The sequence below is a fragment of the Neovison vison genome, chromosome 13 (genome assembly GCF_020171115.1).
Source record: "Neovison vison isolate M4711 chromosome 13, ASM_NN_V1, whole genome shotgun sequence".
Taxonomy (NCBI): Eukaryota; Metazoa; Chordata; class Mammalia; order Carnivora; family Mustelidae; genus Neogale; species Neogale vison.
Window position 1 is genome coordinate 60,288,395 of NC_058103.1, and position 24,264 is coordinate 60,312,658.

General features: G+C 36.8%; 1 protein-coding gene and 1 non-coding gene across 5 annotated transcripts in view; both read right to left on the minus strand.

Moving 5' to 3' along the window:
* Positions 1-1,065: 1,065 nt before the first annotated feature.
* MIPOL1 (mirror-image polydactyly 1) overlaps positions 1,066-24,264 on the minus strand; it is a 314,898-nt gene continuing 291,699 nt past the window's right edge. For all 4 annotated transcript variants that reach the window (XM_044231953.1, XM_044231952.1, XM_044231951.1 and 1 more), the window contains one exon: positions 1,066-1,784. In XM_044231953.1, the coding sequence (XP_044087888.1) occupies positions 1,718-1,784 (67 nt within the window). In that variant the 3' untranslated portion in view covers positions 1,066-1,717. The remainder of the gene's footprint in view (positions 1,785-24,264) is intronic.
* On the minus strand, positions 16,778-16,913 carry LOC122894843. The gene has a single exon (XR_006381860.1). It is a non-coding gene; the product is annotated as a U4 spliceosomal RNA (small nuclear RNA).

Consider the following 24,264-nt stretch of genomic DNA (forward strand, 5'->3'; position numbering starts at 1 on the left):
ACCTGTGTGACTTGAAAGGCACTGTTCCTTCACATAGGGAGCTGCCACGTGTTTCGATTAGAGCCCAGAGACCAAATTATTTCAGGTTTCTCTATTTATATAGTCACGGGCCCATGAAAGACTATAATTCTCCTTAGGGTTGTACAGGAAATCCAGTTAGCTTATTTCTAACCCCTGTTGTTGCTTATTTTCTAATTCTAATAGTTTAAAGAAAAATTAAAAGCAGGCAACATGAGTAAATTCTAAATTTGAACTCAATGAGGTTCTAACTGCCAGTTAATTTAATAAATTTAATGAGGAAGAAGTTGAGTTTGTTAACATCATGATTCTTTTGTCACTCTGTGATAAAGCACTGTACGTTTTCCTGCAGAGTTAAAAAACAACAACAACAACACACGAATAATCTCCATTCGTGTATGAAAGAATAGTGCAATAAACTGTCCTGTTTTTGTCCCCAAAACAAGCAATGGTAGATAACTTAGCTCCATCTCAAAGTTCAATTAAAATACGGTATGGACTTAGGAAAATTTATACTTTCCTACAAAATTTTCACTAATTCGATCGCTACTTGCCTATTTCATCCTGTTCCAGGCATAGTCATCTTCTACTGGCCTCTCACCTATTCAGTCTAAAAAAAAAGAAGAAATTTTTCCTATAGCCAAATATATAAATCCTAGTTTTATTCATAATTTCATATGATTAGAAGTGACTGCCATCCATAACTATTTCAAATTATCTTTTAAATAAAACAGTAGGTAACCAAATTGCCAGTTTTCTTTTTTCCACATCTTTATATTTTTACATTACAGTTTTATTGAATATTGGGTTCCCCCCCTCCCAATAAAAATTCAAGTGATAATCTAGATAAAGATAACAAAAAATAATACTTAACATGTTTGATGCCTTCTTGCCTTTCAGAGTCATGCTAGCACATGTTAATTTTCAAGCCAAAGGTGTCCCAGCCGACAAGACAAACTTGGCCATTTCTATAGCTTAAATAGAGTTCAGTTATTCAATCACAACATTAAAAAGTGTTGACAATATGAATCTAAAAGGACGCATAAACAATTTCCTCTTTTTTATTGAAAACAGTTTGCATTATTTGTAGTGAAACAAAAATCATGCCTTGATTGATGTAATTTTAAAATATCGAACTCTCATTAGAGCTAAGTGTACATTTGATTCCTGGTATTTAGACTTAATATTCTTTAATACCGACAAAGATTATGTGAATGCATTGGAGGAAGACTATACACTCTCACATCTGAGCTCTCATCAGTTAAGAAATAAATTCTATATTGAAAAATGCATGTATTTGAAGTTTTGACCTAACACAGTGGATTACGGTTTAGACAATATTTACTTTGCTGTATTTTGATTCAGAAAGGGCCGTATGCGAAGATATGACCTATAATGGTTTCTGCGTAAAAAGATTTATATTCAATACAGTGAGATATAAAATAGTTACAAAATAAGCTGCAACTTTATAGCTCCTCACTGGTAAAAGTCTGTAGTTAATACATTTGGATAAATAACTCAAGTCAGCAGCAAAGTGGTTAAACATTTGTGATTTGATTTTATCTCAGCTTGGAATGTGGTTGGAGTGTCCCACTTCTAACAACTGTTTGCTAAGTTAAGGCTTTAGTGTTTACACAGTGTTGAATGAAGCAGCCTGGTCACCAGATGTGATTGCTTCCCCAGACTGTCGTTTTTTCAGTCAGATCACTGTCCTCATGGTCCCTGTTCCAACCTTCTTCCTCAGGACGTCCACCAGCCTTTCCAACCTAAGTCGGGGGCAGGAGGGCGGGAAGGGGAAAAAAAAAAGAATACAAAAGGTGCAGTTATTGTCAGGAATGTTTTGGCTGAAAAAGAACAGTTATTTGCCTGTGACCAAGCAGTGCTGGTAGTCACATTAAGAGACAAAGCATTACTGTCAGCAAGACACACTGGTGCAGAGTGCCAAGTATCTGAGGTTAAAAAAACAGTAACAACACAAACTTTAACCTAGATCTTCAGATTATGTCAGCTTTAGAAGCTACATGAAAAATATAACATACTTATTTCAATACATTTACCTCTTGCGTTAGGTTGCAAATGAATCATTTACTATGCAATGAGAAGACGGCACTTGACATGCACAGCAGTTTCAAACTGATTTTTACCTGCGAAGTACCTATTCCAATACAGAAATACCATCGCTCTTACACCTGTTACTTAGCTACATAAGTGACACACTGGTATGTTACACAATTCTGACACATTACATTTCTTCCTTCCTCATAAAGTCAGCTGATGAAAATAATTAGGAATTAGCTAGCTGGAAAAAACCTTTTAGTGGCATGAAAATAATTTAAATATACACAAATGATTTGATGCTAATAAAACCAGACTTTCTGTACTACATTTAAAAAGGAGTTTCTATTCTGAGTAACATAAACAGGCAAGAGGGTCTATAGTTTCTAGTCAAAGATATGTGATTTTTTTTAGTTGATTAAAAACCCACGAATTATACCTAAAATAAAGTCAAAAGTTCAGAATTCCATTTCGTAGTGTTCTTAGGCTACTCTACGGGTGGGAGATGACATTCATGTGGATCAGTGAGATTTTGCGTGACAAGAGATGATGGAATCCGACCATTAAATATATATATATTTTTTTGCTGAAAACATAAAACCTCAACAAAAAAATCCCGTTTGATGTTACACACAGAGAAATCTTCCAGTTTTCATATACACAATCTTCCTCCTGAAAGACTGGTGAGCGACATAGTCTAGTCTGCTCCAGCTTTGCCTCATTTATATGGATCCAAGCATGAGGGTCCTTTGCAAATAAACACAGCACAGAGCTAGACACTAAAGGAATGAGGGTATTCTTAGCGTCATACACACTGGTTTACACGGCTAATCAGCTGCATGCAACACTGAACGCTAGCTCAAGTTTATTGGATGATTTTGTATATGCTGAGTTCTATTACCAGAAAACAAGAGGATGAAACAAAATAATTCAGTGCATCAAAAATCTTTGCTTTGAGAAATGGTAGTCATTAGAACAGCTTCAGCTACTGAATAAGAAGATTCACTAGACAATTCATGATGTTCACAGGTCAGTCTGTATTAGTTGATTTTTCCCTAATGACAAAAGCTAGTGCTATCTTATATACTCTGAAAATGGTGACTTATAGGATTACATAAATTCTTATTTTATTTTATTTTTTAAAGATTTTATTTATTTACTTGACAGACAGAGATCACAAGTAGGCAGAGAGGCAGACAGAGAGAGAGAGGAGGAAGCAGAATCCCCGCTGAGCAGAGAGCCGGATGCAGGGCTCAATCCCGGGACCCTGGGATCATGACCTGAGCCAAGGCAGAGGCTTTAACCTACTGAGCCACCCAGGCGCCCCCATAAATTCTTTTTTTAAAAAAAATTTTATTTACTTATTTGACAGAGAGAGATCACAAGCAGGCAGAGAGGCAGGCAGAGAGAGGAGAGGAGGAAGCAGGCTCCCGCTGAGCAGAGAGCCCGATGTGGGGCTGGATCCCAGGACCCTGAGATCATGACCTAAGCGGAAGGCAGAGGCTTAATCCACTGAGCCACCCAGGCACCCCAGGATTACATAAATTCTTTTTTTTTTAATTAAAATTTTTTAACATAAATTCTTTAAGACAAAGTTTCACTGACCTAAATTTTGGAGGAGGGCAAGAAAACTATCAGTCTGAAAATTTAAATGTATTTTTAAAATATGATAATTAACTGTTAAAAAATGTATTTTTAAAATATGACAATTAACTGTTAAAAAAGGACTCGACTCCTAAAGGAAATATTGACAGGCCATTTAAGAGCTTTTTTTAAAAAATTTTGGCATACGTTGTAAAAAAGCCAGAAAATATTACTTTTAAGTTGGTTAGCTTCATCCCAGCACCATAATATCACTTATACTACAATAAAAACCAACCAAACAAACAAACACCTTCTTCATATTGTCAAAGTAAGATGTACTCTGCAGAGTTACTATTATTACTACGAATTCAGAATCAATGGAACCCCAAATTACTGAGATGAATCGATGTGCCTCTTTTGACTTCTGCTTCACTAATAGGCTCACCTACTTTAGTTTCCTTTTTATACATTAGGACATACTTCCACTTAGAACTTTTATATCTTGCTAAGGTAAGAGGTTAGAAGGAAATACTTAAATATCACATCTTACGCTCTCTTTCCTATGTTTCAACAATTACGAGATCAACCACATTCTCAGTTTATCCAGGTTGAATGATGTATGAAAATTTGATCTCAGAAATGAAAAAAAATGTCAATTACTTGGTTCTGTAAAAGCTTACTGACTTCTGAAACACAATGAAGCACCTATTCCTTCCTGTAAGGAATGGAATACACCTGCCAAACGTGGATGGTGCCAAAAGGAAGGGAGCTCTGTGCGGCTGTTGAAGCACCTTGCAGGATTCGCCCGCAGGCAATTCTTTACCATCCAAATCGACACTAGCCTTTAAAAAAGTATGTAGCTTACTCAGTTGGTTCCAACTGCTTTACATGTTGCTCAACGATACTTTCCCAAGGCTTCATGAAATCGGAAAGGGGTTAGAGCTGGGAGTAGGATCTCTCCATTTTAAATAAGAAGAAACAGAAGCACAAGTAAACCCTTCTACGGGACCTGCAGTAAAACAGTAACACCTCTGGGCCTGGTTTCCTTGTTTGGAGTTCAAAGCTACTTCCAAGAGGGCTTTGGGTCACTGGGAGAGCCACAGGTTTCAGACTATAGTTTAATGGATTATTTGGCTTCATTAAAAATTTTCTCAAGTTCTGTGCGCCTGGGTGGATCAGTGGGTTAAGCCTCTGCTTTCAGCTTGGGTCATGATCTCAGGGTCCTGGAATTGAGGCCCGCATCGGGCTCGCCTCTCGGCGGGGAGCCTGTTTCCCCCACAACCCTGCACCTGCCTCTCTGCCTACTTGTGATCTCGCTCTGTCAAATAAATAAATAAAATCTTAAAAAAAATTTTTTTTTCTCAAGTTCTTACTGAAGTCAAATTGGGAAGGCATTTTTGTCAGTGTATTTCTTTCTTTCTTTCTTTCTTTTTTTTTAAGATTTTATTTATTTATTTGACAGAGATCACAAGTAGGCAGAGAGAGAGAGAGGGAAGCAGGCTCTCTGCTGAGCAGAAAGCCCAACACAGAACTCGATCCCAGGACCCTGAAATCATGACCTGAGCGGAAGGCAGTGGCTTAACCCACTGAGCCACCCAGGTGCCCTGTCAGTGTATTTCACCTGCTATTTTAGTAACACATTAAGAAAGTAAAGTAATGACAGTGCACAGAATAAGAAATAATAGTTGCAAACTAATTTTTGTTATGGTACAATTTCTATATAAACTTAAGAAATAAACTTAAAGCTGTATTTTAGAAAACTTATTTTTAAATTAACAGTATTTTTATATTTTCCAGGTATTTAGATAATATACATGTATTACAAAGGAATATGGACTTTTCCAATAGCTAGATGAACATAGTTATTTACCAATTTTCCTAATCAGTGTACTTATATTTTTCACTCTTAATGAATAATGTGATCTATTTTAAGTGGTAACTATTTTTTAAAAAATTATTTCTTAAAATCAATTAATTAATTTAATTTTTAAAGAAAGAGATTGCATGAGTGGAGTGGGGGAGGGGTGGAGGGAGAGGGGGAGAGAAAATCTTAAGCAGGCTCCAGACCCAGTGTGGAGCCTGATGTGGGACTCGATCTCCCCACCCTGAGATGATAACCTGCTTAAATCAAGAGTGGGATGCTTAACTGAGCTGCCCAGGAGCCCCAAACGGTAAGTAATTCTTAATACTGACCGTGTGCCAGGAATTATGAGAAGTAAATTATGCACACACTTTATTTGCATGATAACTCCATGGAGTAGACAAAATTGGCTGACAAAACCAAAACGCAGAGACAGTAATTTGATCAGAGCCCCACTTTTAGTGAGTTTTGGAGCTATGACGTGATACTAAATCTAATTACAACCTCCCTGATCTCTCTCATGTGCTATACTGCTTCCAAAAGCACTACAACATTTAAGGCTTATTTCTAAATTTTGGTGGGCTTGAATTACTCTTGCTGATTTTATATATATATATATATATATATATATATATATATATATTCCCCCCCCAACAGAAAGGAGTGAAACAGAACAAATTCCTCATCACCAACGGAATTGTACCAAAGAAGTCTCACTGTAGGTTCCACTTTTGAGAGTAATTTTTATATCTGTTAATGTGAGAGTGGAAATTCTTCTTGGCTTGACAATTTTCACTCCAGAAAAATTATACCTGCTACTTTAGGCAATGAGGTTATCCCATCAAACATATTTGCCTTTAAAATTTTTTTTGTTCAAGGAGAAAGAAATAGGGGAATCCAAGAGAGATAGATGACAACCTCCATCCAGCAGAGGAGATAGAAAAACCACTTGAAATGTGGGGTTACCGTTTGTATCAAAGATCTTGCCTGCTTTCAACCATGGCAGCAGGGTGAGAAAAAGACTTTAAATGTAGTTTTTTTCTTTTAGGATTATGGCTGTTCTTCCTCTACTGGTCATTTTAATGTGGATTTATTTTATCATCTTTTTCTTTATGCTTTCCATACTTTCCTCAAAAAATATTATTCGGGGGCGCCTGGGTGGCTCAGAGGGTTAAGCCTCTGCCTTCGGCTCAGGTCATGGTCTCAGGGTCCTGGGATCGAGCCCTGCATCGGGCTCTCTGCTTGGCGGGGAGCCTGCTTCCTCCTCTCTCTCTGCCTACTTGTATTCTCTCTCTCTGTGTCAAATAAATTAAAAAACAAAACAAAACAAAAAAAATGTTATTTGTTTCCTTGATTCCATCTACATGCTTGTTACTTCCAAATACATAGCCCCCATCCCAAAACTCCCTTCTGAGTTTCAGACTCACGTACCCTACCGCCCTCAAGACGTCTCCTTTTGCTTACTGCACTGGCATATGACACTTAGCGTATCTAAAACAAAATTAATTTTGCTTCCCATCAATGTTTCAGTATTTATCTTGATTAATGTTGTCTTTCATGAAGTTGAAAAAATTCAGAATAACTTTGTCTATTTTATGTATGTATGTATGAATGTATGCATGTATGTATTTTTCTCATTTCAGTGTGGACCTGTGAAAACTTTGTAATGAAACCACTAATGCAGACAGTAGGAAGTAATGAATAGGTTTTAACTCATTTAGTAACATCATTTGCACTTTAGGAAGATTACACAGGGAAGAATGTAGGGATGGGATGGAGGCAGGTTACTCTATAGGTAAAAAGCCCAGATAGTTCCTGATTAAAATAATCCTAGTGAGCACAACATGAGAATGTATTTAAGGCCATACAACTGTGCACTTAAAAATGGCTTAAATGGTAAAATTTTATGTTATGAAGATTGGCCATAATAAAAAAAATTCCCTGTAAAACTTGAAGCCTTGAACTAGAACTTCAGCAGTGCAAATGGAAAGAAGGGGATAAGTTTGAAAGATATCTAGGATATGGAATCCAAAGGACTTAGTGACTTTTGAGGGTAGGATGGGGAGAAATGGGGTGGGCAAGGATGTCTGGTTTTGGTTATTAAATGGATAGTGGTAACCAAGACAGTGTAGAGGAAGATTAGAAGAATTTGGTGTGTGTGTGTGTGTGTGTGTGTGTGTGTTCAGCTTAGTACATATAAATTTGAAGTGATGGTGGGGCATGTGAATGGGAATGTTAAGTAGATACCTGGATGTAAGAGTCTGTGTTAAAGAGAGAATTCCAGATTTATGATATGGATTTCAGTTCAATCAATAAGTACTTGTTTGGTAACTCCTATGTACCAGGTATTGTTCTAGACATTGATTATTCAAAAAACAGGACATGGTCCCTGCTTATAACATAAGCTGGGGAAGTAGATCTTTACATGGGTAACTCAAATAAGTTATTAGTAGATGCTGTAATAAAAGGATAAACACAGATATTAAACAGAACGTAGTTTGGGTAGGGGAGGATAAGGGAAGGCACATGAAGTCTTCCTGATTTTGTTTGAGGTAAGTATTGAAGAATGAGAAGGAGAGAGACATCTTGAGAAGGGTGGGAGTGTAGAGGGGGAAGGATGGGTATTAAAGACAGAGGAAGTAATATCTGTGAAGGCACAGAATTATGAAAAGCATGATATGGGTCAAGTACTATCGGGAGTAAGTTTTCTCAGGATCATGAAGTAAGAGGTGGAGAACGGTCGGAAATGAGGCTGAAGAGGCGGGTCATGACTAGATTGCTCTAGGTTGTAACTGAAGCCATGGGAGTAGATGGAAATGCTTAGAAAGAGAAATAAAAAAGAAGAGAGGTGGGAATAAGAAAGAAACTAAATGAAAACAAATATTTAGAGTAAAAAGATTGGTAAAAGAATTCGAGGAAACAGGGAGTAAAAGATGAATCAAGAACAGGTAATTGTTACAGAATCCAAAGGGCATTTGAAGAAGGCAGTGATCAACAGGGTTAAGTACTTAAACAAGATCAAAGTGAAAAGTGCCCATTTGATTTGGGAATTGGGAAAAATGACAACTTTTGGGGTCAGTTTTAATGGCATGATGGAAGTAGGAGGAAGCCTGAGAGGAATGTGAAAATTGAAGGCCAGGGGTGCCTGGGTGGCTCAGAAGTTAAAGCATCTGACTCTTGGTTTTGGCTCAGGTTGTGACCTCAGGGTCATAGGATCATAAGCACAACTTATAGCATTATCTTAAAAAATACAACTGGACAACTTTTCTTGGAGATTAAGGGGAAAGAGGTGGGAAGAATACAGCCGTGGATAATTTAGGTATGGAGGAAGTTAACCAATAGAACTTAAGTCTGCTAGATTCAACTTTCCCCCAATGTCTAGGAGGCAGGGTTCTCTGCTAAAAGCAAGGTTAAAGAAAAAAGGTAGAGGAAGATGCTAAAGTTTAATGTGACAAGAAAGGGAGGTGACTTGGAATATATAAAAGAAATATTAGGTGAGATTAATGATATAGCTACAGCTAGAGACTACAAATTTGTAGGAGGTACTGGTCATCATAGTAGTATGACTTTTGTTTTCCACATCAGGTCTACACTTTGGGGATAAATTTGGGGAGGACAAATAATAGAAGTAATTGAGAGTTTATGACTTGTAAGACAAAACAAGAGTATAAAAAGATTGTCCTTGAGAGAAAGTGATTAAACTTATTGAGATTGGGTAGAGAACAAAGTGAGTCTGTAAAGGGCTGTTAGTTCAGAAAAAAAAAAAAAAAGTTAAAGGAGCAAGGGACCAGATGTCTTGATCTGTGCTGAAGCTAAAAAGCACGAGTAGTTGGAATAAGTCTGTGGTTACTGTGAAAGAGGCAACTTTGATCTTAGGATTTCAGATGTAGAAAATTCTGCCTACATCCATTGTAGCTGAAGTGGATAAGAGATAAAAGTCATTAGCATTCAAGAGACAAAAGAATAGGTACATTACTGACATGGATATTGAAGTTTCTTAGCGCGAATGTAGAAGTTGGAGTAGAGAGGAAGACACTGAGTCAGATGCCTGAAACATATTTTAAGGGAATATCACTGATCAGATCAGTAGATAGCACTAAAGAGGAGAGACAGTGGGTGAGAAAGCTGGATGGTGTAAATCTCAAAGGAGGGAGGGTTTTTACATCATTGCAGGTCTGAAAGCAGCAAAGGGGAACCAGAAGAACTCTCCTTCATAGAATCTGGGTATGGGAAAAAGACTGGTGTTCAGTGGGCTGCCAGAAAACAAGTGTCCTCAGTAAATTCAAGTTTCAGGTAGAATGTGTGTGTGAAACACTCAGTGTAGAAGTTGTGGATAGATGCAAGGTAGTAATAACAATGGAAAGAAGGTTCCAGAAAGCAGACTGAAAAAAGCTAAGATAAGAGGAATAAAAAGAAGGAGAGAAAGATGGGGAGGGAGGAAACACAGAGCTATGAAAGAGAAGAGCTGATGGTCTGAGTGTGCGCACTCTCCCGTGTATAAATTGTAACTGATAAAGTAACAAGTTCTTTCTCTGTTTTAGCTACAAAATGTAACCGAGGAATACAGATTAAGATACACTGATGCTAATAAAAATGGACATATACACATGTATTTGTAAATATAGAGAGACATGCTCATATAAATATGGATCATCAATTTCATTTTTCTTTACAAAAGAACACATAAGAAATAAGTAAATAGCCTAAGAGGAAAGAATGAAGTTGAAAAAAGACGACTATTTACATTTGAAATACACGGAAGAAAGTTTGTAAGTGAAAAGGTGAGGATAGGAGTAGATAAGAGAGCAGATTGAAAAATCATGGTGAAGAAGGTAATAATAACACTTGGTAGGCAGTAGTAAGAATGGGGAATTAAATAATTATATGGTCAAAAATCATTCCTTATTTTAACTGGAAACTGCCTCCTTGAATCTTCCACTCATCTACCCAGACCTACCCTTTAAATTGTTACCCTACTTGATTTCTGTAGGAGGTGCCGTCAGAATGTTAAGAGAGCTGTCATGTCCTTACTGTATTTTATTTACACTTCCAGTCTTCAAATGCTTGGTATCTTAAAGTTAGTAGACGACTCACTATTATTCATATCTTTTGTGCATGTTCTCTAGTATGTCCAGTTTCTTTAAAAATATTGGACCTGCGGTGCCTGGGTGGCGTGGTCAGTTGAATGTTCAACTCTTCATTTCAGCTTGGGCAGTGACCTGAGAGTCATGGGATCAAGTCCCATGTCAGGCTCCACACTCAGTAGACTCTCTGCTTGAGATTCTCTCTCTCCCTCTGCTTCCCCCCTCCACACTCTTTCTAAAAGAAATAAATAAAATCTTTAAAAAATTTGCCCCTAGATAATAACCCAGTTTAATCATTATAGAGGGAAGTTGGATTGATATCTTCCTTGATTTAGACTTTTACTTCTGTTTCACTATCCCTGCTTATAGTAATACTCTAACACTAATACTGATGTCACTAATACCTAGCCTGCTTTGTCTCCCATGCCACGCCAAGTGTCTCCTATTTTGGACATATACAATTAATATTTCTTCTCCATTTATTGCTGTACAATAAACCACACAAAACTTGGTGGCGTAAAACAGCAGCTATTTTATTTAATTTTGTCAACTTGGAATTGGAGTAGCTGGGTAGTTCTGCTAGCCTTTCCTGGGATCACTCATTCAGCTATAGTCAGTTGGGGTGGGGTGGTCACGTGCCTGACAGGTAGTGCTGACTTCTGCTAGGACTCTCTGTTTCTGTGGTATCTCATTCTCAAACAGATAAGCCCGGACTTATTTACCTAGTGACCACATCGGTAAGAGGGGGATGCTGAAATCACTACGGCTTCTTGAGGCCTTGTTTAGAAGTTGTACATCACTTGGTTTATTTTATTGTTTAAAGGGAGTCACAGGCCAGCCCAGATTTAGAGGGTGGGGGAAAATTCCACCTTTTGACAGAAGCCGGTGCCAAAAATTCAGGGTCTTTTTTTTTTTTTTTTAATTTCTTTTCACCATAACAGTATTCATTGTTTTTGCACCACACCCAGTGCTCCATTCATGGTCATTTTTATTGCACAATATTGATCTTAAGCAGAAGATTCTATGTTTATCCATGTCAGACTTTATCTTGGTAAATTTATTTATTATGTACTTATTTATTTATTTGGCAGAGAAAGCACACACAAGCAGGGGGACCGACACACAGAGAGAAAGGGAGAAGTAAGCTCCCTGCTGAGCAGAGAGTCCATTGTGGGGCTTGATCCCAGGACACTGGGATCATGATCTGAGCCAAAGGCAGATGCTTAATGGCTGAGCCACCCAGGCGCCCCTTGAGTTTATTACTTTTTGTACTTATGGTACTTTAACTTAGGCATTAAAAAATGTTCAATAAAAAAGTACTGAAACTCTTAGATATATCCCTACACGTCATAATATGTATTCCTATTCAATTAGCATGAATTCTCTGAAACAGAGAATTGCTAGTTGTGCAGTCACTTTTTGATCCTGTCCACAAAGATATTTTGAGATAGTCTTTCAAAGGACTGTTAAAATTAAGATATATTAGAGTTCTTCCTCCTTACCTACCAGTTATAGAGGTTAATTCCTGAGATGCATTTAGACTTGCAAAGACCCAGTATATGGTAACTGGGATCAGCCTGGCTATCAGAGCATAAGCTCTTAGTGGGTACACCACGAAGTGACTCGGTGGGTCTGCAGCTATGGTAACTGGACTGGCCATAGTGTGTTATCCAAAAGTACTGTTAACTATTTCAATTAAGTACCTAAAGGGCTTAATTTGGGTTTTAACAGATATCTAAATAGGTCTACTTGATGATCTGTTGCATGGAAACAGTTTCTGGGCTGTGATGATATTTGGCAAATAAGATGAGTTTGTAAACCACTGCTTGCTTAAGTTGATGTCATGCCTAGTATGGTCCACAGCACATAGCACTTACTCTATCTTTAAATTTAATTTTGAGGGTTGGTCTACTTGTGTTTCAACATTTAAGATACACTTACTGAAAAACTTCACTGAAAAGTCCATGAGTCATTTTTTATTAAAAGCAAATAATGAATTCCAAAATATTACCAACTTAAAAACATTATGATGGTATTATGCATTTTGCCTTACCAAAAAAGTCATCGGTTTTTTTTTTAAAACAGTTTCACTATTAAACAGATGTGGACCTAGAAATAGATCTTGTTTTTTATAAAATTTAAAGCTTAAAAGATTTTTGTATTTTTGTTAGCAAACTCAGTGTTAATAATAAATTGTGATTAATTTGGAAATGGGCATAATTTATTATCTGGAACAGGATATTATAACATTAACAGTTAAAATAAGATTTCAAATGTAATTATACTAGAGAGAATGAGGTAAAAAATTGATACTGGCAGGAATGTACTAGCCAAAGTAATTATACTCAGGACAATTTACTGAAGGAAAGAAGTTATAGGACAATTATTTACTATTTAAATTTATACAAAATATTTTGAAGAGGACATCACAATACGTCATTATAACTAGATAATAAATAAGAATTCTAGATGAGCACCAATTTTAAGATTTTATTATTTATTTTAAAGATTTATTTATTTGAGAGAGCACACAGAGGGAGAGGGAGAAGCAGATGCCCTGCTGAGCAAGAAACCAGACATGGGACTCAATCCCAGTACCCTAGAATCATGACCTGAGCCAAAGGCAGATACTTAACTGAATGAGCCCCTGGACATGCCTTGATTTTAATTATAAAAACAGATTTAAAAGATATTAGTCTTTTTCTTAGAAAATATTACCAATGCAAATGACTGGGAAACTTAAAAAATCTTGACAAAAGGTTGTGTTAAAAATCATCCTGGGGGCTCCTGGGTGACTCAGTCAGTAGAGCAGCTGATTCTTGATTTGGGCTCAGGTCATGATCTCAGGGTGGTGGAACTGAGCCCTGCATAGGGCTCTGTGCTCAGAGGGAGTCTGCTTCTTTCCTGCTCCCTCTGCCCCTCCCCCTCAGTCACCCACCCTCTCAAGTTACTAACTAACTAACTAACTAAATCTTTAAAAACAAAAATCTGTTTGGTTACCATGTCATTGATAAGTTTACATGGATATACTGTGACAATTAGAACCAAGCATTTGCCTCCCCTGTTAATCCTCGTAAAATCTTTGAGATTAAGTAGAAACCAAAATATGCATGTAAGAAGGGTCTCTTACTACCTACTTGATTCACTGTATGTTCAGTTCTCTCCAATATTTTATGACTGTCTGAGATTTAAGAATTCGCATCAGTACTGAAATCTCCACTATTCCAAATGATACGCAGGAAATAAACTACCAAATTATTATAGTTCTCAAAATGATTTTGGGTTATGTCTTCCCTACACCTCTAATAAAGCAGTCCAAATAACCTTTGTTTTTTTTGGGTCAGGCATGGGTTATAACTGTAAGAGTGGCGAAGTCTGCCTTTATTTCTCAAAGAGCTATGCCTAAAATAATTTGATAGGGGCGCCTGGGTGGCTCAGTGGGTTAAAGCCTCTGCCTTCGGCTCAGGTCATGATCCCAGGGTCCCGGGATAGAGCCCTGTATTAGGCTTCCTACTCAGTGGGGAGTCTGCTTCCTCCAATCTCTCTGCCTGCCTCTCCCTACTTGTGATCTCTCTCTGTCAACTTTTAATAAGATTTAAATAAAATCTTTAAAAAAATAAAATAAAAAATAAAATAATTTGATAATGATAACTATTAAAACAGAATTCCACCAGTAATATAGAACTCTAGAGAGACAATCACAACCAAAACCCAAAATTAAATCCAGTGCTGAGCAGATAATGACCCAATGGCACTTCTTTTGCTTCCCATTAAGATCCAGCCTCTATGGGGCACCTGGCAGGCTCAGTCGGTTAGGCAGCTGACTCTTTGGGTTCAGGTCATGATCTCAGGGTCCTGGGATAGAGCTCCAGGCACTCAGCAGGGAGTCCACTTCAGGATTCTCTCTTTCCCTCTGCCTGTACTTCTCTCCCCCTTGCTCACTCTCTCTCTCTAAAATAAATAAATAAATCTTTTTAAAAAAGGGAATCCAGTCCTCTCACATTGTCCTCCCTTTGACTCTTAATACTCTAGCCTTAAAAAATTTTTTTTGGAGGGACACCAGGGTGGCTCAGTTGGTTGGACGACTGCCTTCAGCTCAGGTCATGATCCTGGAGTCCCGGGATCGAGTCCTGCATCGGGCTCCCAGCTCAATGGGGAGTCTGCTTCTCCCTCTGACCTTCTCCTTGCTCATGCTCTCTCTCACTGTCTCTCTCTCAAATAAATAAATAAAATCTTTAATAAAAAAATTTTTTTGAGAACAATGTTATATGATTGAAAAAAAGGCTATAAGAATATCTGCATTTTATTATGAAATAAACCCAAATCTGTGAATTTCTGATACTGAAATTTTAGATATAAAATTATAGACAGGTATCAAAACATATATTTTGGGGACTGCATTATTTCTTAAATGAAAACCAGGATATGTGACTATTATCTCAGTCTACATATAAAATTGTCCCTGTTTGTTGTTAAGAGGTATTTTTGGCTGGCTCTGTATTACTAAAAAAAAAAAAGAAAATAAAAACAACAAACTGGGTACATACAGTCAACAATATTTAGTTTTAAAGCATCATTACTAACCATTTACTAATTAGCTTTTTGATTTCTTGTACAAATTTAAAAATAAATCTGATTTAATCATTTTCCCTAAACTATTTTCCTGTATAAAAACGTATTTCAAGTAACTAGAACAAAGGATACAAATAATATGGATAGATTGATTTAGTTCCTCAGATATGTCATTATATAAAGCATTATCACTTAGAAGATACAATTGTCTTTAAAGAATATTATTCATTCACTCAGAAATTAAGCAGTAAATTTGGGATTTATCTCTGAGATTAAATAGAACATAAAAAATCTTAGCACAAGCATACTCAGCTATGCTTAAATTAGATATAGGACATTCCTTATTCAATGTCACTAGTATCTAAGGTAGACAAGGTGTTAAAAGGTTACCTTACTTTTTTTTGTTTTAAAGTTCTCATTTACTTAGGGACACTTGGGTGGCTCAGTGGGTTAAGCCTCTGCCTTCCGCTTAGGTCATGGTCTCAGGGTCCTGGGATCAAGCCCCGCATAGGGCTCTCTGCTCAGCGGGGAGCCTGCTTCCCCCTCTCTCTCTGCCTGCCTCTCTGCCTGCTTGTGATCTCTCTCTGTCAAATAAATAAATAAAATCTTTAAGAAAAAGTAAAGTATATTAAAATAAATATTTCATTTACTTATTTTGAGAGAAGAGAGAGAGCAAGTATGAGCAGGGGTGAGGCAGAGGCAGAGTGACAGAAAGAATCTCAAATAGACTCCGTGCTGAGTGCAGAGCCCTACACAGGGCTCCATCTCATGACCCTGAGATCATGACCTGAACCTAAGTCAAGGGGCAGATGCTGAACTGACTGAGCCTCCCAGATGTTCCATACCTCTATTTTAAATCTAGATTTACATTTGCTCTGTTCTACGTAACCCTGAAAATATCAGGCTTGTCAATCAACTATAATATCATTTTATTACTTTAGAAGACTAGTAAAAATAAAAGTTAAACATATAACAAGATATGTAAAACTTTGAATTCTTTACTTTTGTTTCACCTCATTTTAAAATTAGAACATGGAGAAGGAGTAGAACTATATTTCCTTTGTTATAGTATCTCTAAGGTAATTTTATTTCACATTTTGGATTTTAAAATAATAATTTTGGTATAATTTTACCCAGGGCTTAATTAAGACTTTGTTAGTAAATTAGATGTCTAGATAGTCTGTTGGATTCCAATTAGTCTATGGCAGCATTAGTAGAGTGGATGATACTATTAGGAAAGTACTTCGCTTAAGCCTTTAACTTAACATCAGAAAGTGATTGAGATAATAGGATGAATTAAGATCAAGTGACAATTTTATTGGACTCTTTCACTTTGTCTATGAGAGGATATTCAAATCATATGTAAGATTCCCAAGAAAACTCAATACCAGTAACAAGCCCATGAGGCTCCATGAGGGCAAATACAAAATGTGTTTATCACTGATACTTGGTAACTAGCAGAACAGGCTCTCAAAAATCAACAGGACATTATCTGTTTATGAATAGATATTATATACACATATACACACACAGGGAATGAGGAGTAAAGGAATTTCATTTACAATCTCAATTCTAAAAAATGGATTGAAATTCTGATGACCCCCTAAAAGTAGCTTTCAAGAATAAAAAAGCAATACTTCTAGTAAAAGTCTAGTAAAAGTTTTCTAGTAAAAGTTTTATTTAGCAATAATCGCGCCTCGGATAAACCTCATTGGCTACGATACTGCCACTATTTAGTCAAGGCCCTTACAGAAGAACATTAAATAATAAAGCCATTATTTATTTATTTGACAGAGAGAGAAAGCACAAGCAGGGGGAGTGGCAGAGGGAGAGGGAGAAGCAGGCTTCCCGCAGAACAGGAAGCCCAATGCAGGGCTTGATTCTAGGACCTGGAGATCATGATCTGAGCTAAAGGCAGATGCTTAACCTACTGAGCCACTCAGGTGCCCTGATTCCTCCCATTTTAAATGGAGGGAGTTTGGGAGTTTGATGAGAAAGATCTTAGATGAAACTTCACCCTAAGTGAGAACTAAGTTAAGGTTATACTTTCTGCTTCAGGAAGGATTTAGTTAATGTGATAACAACGAATCACTGATTCTGAAAACCAGCATTGTCACCTCTTCTTTTTGATTTCATAACTTTTAAGGAGACAAAAATGAAGCATGTAAAGGAATGAATGAATGAATGAATGAATGAAGTTGCCATGGATGTGGATTACTGACGCATCATCTTTTTTTTTTTTTTAAAGAGTTTTATTTATTTATTTGAGAGAGAGATTGAGAGAGAGAGCACATGAGCAGGGGGAGGGGCAGAGACAGAGGGAGAAGCGGACTCCCCGCTGAGCAGGGAGCCTGATAGAGGCTCCATCCCAGGATCCTGAGATCACAACCTGAGCTGAAGGCAGACACTTAACTGACTGAGCCATCCAGGCATCCCTATTGATGAATCTTCTACAGGAGTAAAAAAATTAAACACGCACATGGCAAAATATGGGGAAAACAAATTGATAACAAGGCGAACCATTTTAATTCATTAAAAACTCTTGATTTCTAAGAATTGAAACAGGGTATGATAGTGGTATATTGAAAAAGGATGCAGATTTGTGGAAAGATTCCTCTTCCTTTTCTTATTCTGGCTTTTGTGTTCTGTCCCTGCTCCCCAGCTTCTAGGACAATCCATATGAACACTTCCTTAAGTTACATCTGAAAGTACATAGAAGTTTTTTATTTTTTTTTAGACTGAAATGGACTGTCTGTTGGTATATCATTGTCCTATTTAAAATATCAATTTCACTATTTCAGAGTGCCTTCTGTTGAAAATTAAGAGCGAGAAGTCATTTTGAAAACTGCTCAATTACATTGTCCTTAAAGTTTTGTTTCCCTATGGACAACTGATTCTTGGTTTAAAAATAAGGATATAGTAAATAGAAGTTGGAGATTTTAATCTCATTCATGATATTATTAGGCTGCTAGGTAGTCACTGCTAATTTCTGACAACTTAAAAACACTATGTTATCAGACTCATATCTTCTAGATAGAATCTTAAATCCTTATATAAATAAACTAATCTTCCTAAAACATCAAAATTTAGCAAAGTAATATAACCATGAAAAGGCAGATTTCTCTGAGAAGTTTATGACACATAATAGTGATAGAACATACATTACTTAACTAAAACTGCCATCAGAACAGCATATAAAGGGCAAAATGTTATAAACATCAACACCACATATATAAAAGAGGTTTAGGGGTGCCTGGGTGGCTCAGTCGTTGGGCTAAGCCTTTGGTTCAGGTCATGATCAGGGCTCTAGGATAAAGACCCACATCAGGCTCCCTGCTTGGTGGGAGGTCTGCTTCTCCCTCTCCCACTTCCCCTGCTTGTATTCTCTTTCTCACTGTCTCTCTGTGTCAAATATATAAATAAACTATTTAAAAAAAAAAAGAGGTTTATACTTTCATCTATCTCAAAAACAGTGTCTATTCCAAACACATACATTTTGTATTTTATAGATAAGGAATTCTGGATGCACAGAAAGATGAGATTTCTGACCGATTTTCATTTCTTTCTGATTTCTGATTTTTATATGCCACTTGAAAATGTAATTTCCATTCTTTAATATCCATTCACTTCATAGTTAATACTTTTCAAGCACCACAGAAGACTTGAAATTAAATCACATACATCTTTCTTATATGTGTTAAAGTATTATATTAGGGATTAATGGGCTTTATTCTCTGTATCAGGATTATTCATTGGTAGTATGTTAGTGACATAGGGACACATTAACTCTTTTGAGCTGATAGGACATTAGCAAACTGCTTCAGAGACTGAATTACAATGATCTTAAATGTGAATTATGCTTATGTTCTAATTTATTTACAGTAACTTATTCACCAGGATAGATTCTTCATAGGATTTCCTTTAGACTTACAGTATTTGCACTGTTAACAATACATACAGATTTTTTTAAAAGATTTTTATTTATTTATTTGACAGACAGAGATCACAAGTAGGCAGAAAGGCAGGCAGAGAGAGAGGAGGAAGCAGGCCCCCTGTGGAGCAGAGCCCGATGTGGGGCTCAATCCCAGGAGTCTGGGATCATGACCTGAGTGGAAGGCAGAGGCTTTAACCCACTGAGCCACCCAGGCACCCCCAGATTTTTATATTGTAGAAACTACCTGATATTTGAGAGCAAAGATAATAAATAAGGCCTTATATATTTATAATGATTCTGATTTACTAAGTACCAGAGAGCACTTTTTTTTTTTTTAAAGATTTTATTTATTTGACAGAGAAGAGAGAGAAAACATGAGCAGTGGGAGGGGCAGAGGGAGAAGCAGCCTCCCTGCTGAGCAGGGAACCAGATGCAGGGCTCCATCCCAGAACCCTGGGATCACGACCTGAGCCAAAGGCGGACTCAACCAACCGAGCTACCCAGGCACCCCACACACAGCAATTTGTAAGGCCAATGAAAACTATTCTTTATCTTATTGGTAGAGCAATTTTCATCTGTGTGTGAACAAAAGAGCCTCAAACCCACGTCCTGGTAAAATCCTTAAAGTTTTCCAAATATTCTATAAAGGATGATACTTAAATTATAATCTATTTTTTTTTTCCTTAGATAAATTTAGGTTTGGGCAAAAAGTGTTTACATCTTTTTGTATGTGTTTTGTTACCTAACTTTGGTAGAAATATTTCTTTGACGTGGTTCCTGGGAGGCTCAGTAGTAGGTTAAGCATCTGCCTTCAGCTCAGGTCATGATCCCAAAGTCCTGGGATTGAGCCCCTCATCCGGCTCTCTGCTCAACGGGGAGCCTACTTCTCCCTCTCCACCACTTACTTGAGTGCTGTCTCTTTCTCAAATAGATAAATAAAAAAAAAAAAAAAAAAAAAAAGAATACTTCCTTGAGTAAGTAACCTAGATGATATGAATGAATAATTTTTGTAAATCTGTGCTAATAGCCTATCTTCATTGTGTGCATTTTGAAGCAAGATAATTATAAAGATTTTTTTCTATATACTGCTCTCAGCTGCTTACATCTGGACTTTGAAATATTCGCCCACCAGCCTGGTTCAGAGAATTCTGACATCACCCATGATATCACCTCAGGAACTGATCTACCGTTTGCCCAGTGGGAGTTACATACTGCCGTTTGCATAATGACACCTCAAACCACAGCTTTGACATTTGGCCTCTCTTTGAATGGCTTGAGATACAGCTCTTAAGAATAATCTTTACCATTCAGAATATCTTTGGACATTCTGACTTTTAGCACTAAACTCCACAGAAAGAGTTTAATTATGTGGGAAATAGGGTTATATAATCTAAATTGTTATCATTCCAAAGACATTCTTGTGGGTATTTCTATTATTCCCAGAGAAGAATCCTTAGAAGCCTTCCCTTCTTTTGCTTTTCAGTTTCCGGAAGCCAATTTTGATGAGTTTTATATCTGCCATCTGACAGTACTGGTCTCAAACTCAACTTCATATTTTTTCTAAGTTTATAAGTTAGGGTTACATAAAAAGAAAATGAAATTAGTTCTTAGCATTGAACTAAAGACATTCTACTGATGGCACTGTGTCGTTCCTATCTCTTAGCCAGAAAATCTTAAAATGCCGACTACTTCTTTACCCGTCACATCTCTTTAGTCACCAAATCATAGTTTTTCTCTATAGTGTTCCTGATAGGAATCCCTTTCTCCGTTTTCCCTGCTACCAGCCTACACCGCATACCAGTTGTCTGTTATTATTATACTGTATTATTATCATTGCTTCTTAGCTGGTACTTTTACTTTTAAAACCAGCCTGCTTCAATTCATTTTCCACAGTGCTAAGTGAGCCTGATGTTCCTCAAATGCTCTTTCTTTCAAGTAAACATTGCGGCTTTCAAAACTCTACATTGGTTTCTTACTCCCTATCACATGAAATCAAACTGCCTTTGTATGCCTGAGAAGGCTCTCAGTAATTCAGGCTACACTGCCTATCTGATATCCCACAGGGCCTAAGTTCCTGCCGGGTTGACCTCTCTACTATCTCCACTCACAAAATATATTCACATGTGTACCTGTGCTTCATTTATGCTGTTTTTCTCATCTACACTCTCCTTTCCTCTCTGCTTATTCCTATCCCACTCATTCCAGAGGGCCAAGTTCAATTTCTTTGAGGCCTCCCTTTTCCTTGTATTACCTGCACGGAACAATTAATAGGTTATTCACTACCATTCTATTCTAAGAAATGATTTTTTTAATAAAGACTTTATTTATTTATTTGACAGAGTGAGAGATCACAAGTAAGCAGAGAGAGAAGGAGAAGCAGGCTCCCTGCTGAACAGAGAGCCCGATGCGGGGCTTGATCCCAGGACATTGAGATCATGACCTGGGCTAAAGGCAGACACTTAACCCACTAAGCCACCAGGCGCCCCCTAAGAAATGATTTTTAAGAAACAAGGTGAAATATATATATATATATATATATATATATATATATATATATATGACTAGCATAATATACAGATACAAAATGTCGTATTGTTTTGCACCCATCAATTCCACTTCCAAGAATTTGTGCCCTAAATTTTTAGCTAGAAGTATGTTCACTGCAGCAATATTTGGAAACAACTAAATACCCATGCCCTAAACTACCTATGGGCAGGAGCCTTAGAGCATTCTGTTTATTTACATCACCAAATTTAATAGAGTGCTAAGTACATGATACAACGTTTTTGTGTGTGTATTTGTGTGAGTTTTTACAAAGTCTTTCCCTGTATCTTGTAATAACAGTAATAGATGGAAATAAAACCCAAATTTGTTGCTCCTCTCCATATTTCTAAAATCCCATATCTTTTCAGGAAGAGAGAATTTATTTTTTACTTCATGTAGTATGTAGTCAGACCAAGAAACCTTTTGTTTTAAGGCTGACAATGAAATGGTTAGAAGGAAAGGTATTACCCGCTGTAAAGGAACAGTTGAAGGAGTTCATCTTACTCATGATTGTTAACTTTTTGCCAAAAAGTTTTCATAGGCGACGTGCTTCTAATGCTATGTACATACACCCAAAGTCTTAAATCATTCATATTAACCTGTCAAAAGAGCTGGTCCACTATTTTGACATGCTTACTGAGAATAGTAGATGACTTACTATCCTCAAAGCAAGCTATTAACTCCTGTCTAAACTTTTTCAATTGTAACTACTCTAAGGCAGCTCTTTGATGGGATACGCATCATTCTGCTCTATTAGGTGCCAATGTCTTTGAAGACTATAAAAAAGCCATATTTTGAAAAGTATAGAAATTGCATTTTATTTTTTTAATATTTTATTTATTTATTTGACGAAGAGAGAGAGAGGAAATATAAGCAGAGGGAGGGGCAGAAGGAGAAGCAGGCTTCCCGCTGAGCAGGGAGCCCAGCCAGTGCGGGGCTCAATCCCAGGACCCTGGAATCATGACCCAAGCTGAAGGCAGCCACTTAATGACTGAGCCACCCAAGTGCCCCAAAGTGTAGAAATTTTTAAAAAAATTTTCTTAGTCCTTGAACCATAAGAAGTACGTCCAAATTAATTTCCTGCTATCACTGTATATCCTTATAAATACAGCTTTTACAATTTAGGTCATTCTTACCATAGAAAGTATTTATGGTAATGTATTTTATTATTAGAGGACAAGATGAAATATTATCTGTCTACTATAAAAAACTCAGCACCATATTTCTCACTTTTCTACATACCTGAGAGATTTAAAATTTGCAGTTCTTCAATGGCATGTCTAAAAATAGTCTAATTGTTTTTGTAAAATAGAAACCTTTTTTAGCAATTCTAAATACTTTCTAACTCAGTAATTCCACTTTCAGGAATTTGTGTCTCTTGCAATAACTGCAGATATGTGCAAATATTTAGCTGCAAAGATGTTCACTGCAGCAGTATTTTATATCAACTCAATAGTAACAACAGTGAATTAGTTACTTATGACACAACCATACAGTAGATTTAGAGCCATTTAGACCATATAGTAAAAGATCATACACAAAGTTTAGACATAGTTATTCATCATATATTAAGTGAATTGGGTTATAAAATTGTAATACATCAAAAGAAATGAAATCTTGCCATTTGCAACGACGTGGATGGAACTAGAGGGTATTATATTTAGCAAAATAAGTCAAGCGGAGAAAGACAACTATCATATGATCTCCCTGATATGAGGAAGTGGAGATGCAACATGGGGGGTTTGGGAGGTAGGAAAAGAACAAATGAAACAAGATGGGATCGGGAGGGAGACAAACCATAAGAGACTCTTAATGTCACAAAACAAACTGAGGGTGGTGGGTGGGGGGGGTAGGGAGAAGGGGGTGCAGTTATGGACATTGGGGAGGGTGTGTGATATGGTGAGTGCTGTGATGTGTGTAAACCTGGAGATTCACAGACCTGTCCCCTGGGGCTAATAATACATTATATGTTTATTAAAAAAGAAAAAAATTATATAAAAAATTGTATGTAATGTATGAAAACATCTTGTGAAAATGCCAAGGTGCTTAGTGATATTTCAGTTTTTTAAAAAAATTAATGTAAATTGTCTCAGTAATTTGAAAAAATATATATTATGATTAAAAAGCATTTTTAAAATGTGTGGCCTATCAAAACGATATTAATTAATATATCTTAGTAAAGATGAACACATGCACATGACTATTAAAGTGAACATGGGGACATTTAAAAGAGAAAAATGTAACCTCTTTCTTTCTCGTCCCATTCTCACTTATACTCTCCCCAGGTGTGGGAATTCTATGAGACTGACAGAGAGCTTTAAAGTTAATGTATGTCTGTAAAGTATTTATATTCAGTGTGTATATTATTCACAGTTTTATAATTTTCTCAAAGCTAGAAATCTCCCAGAAAAACAAATTAAGGGGATATATGCTACACAAAGATTTATTCCCATTGTTTTTAAACATCCAAATCAAGGCTATACAGTTTTGTTAAGTATTTACAATATTGAAAAAGACAATTTGAATTGAAAGAGACAGATCTCCTTACAGTGAAGGCTCTCTCAGGTACTTCACTTTCATCTCCCACACCCTAATGACGCCAGTCCGGCATC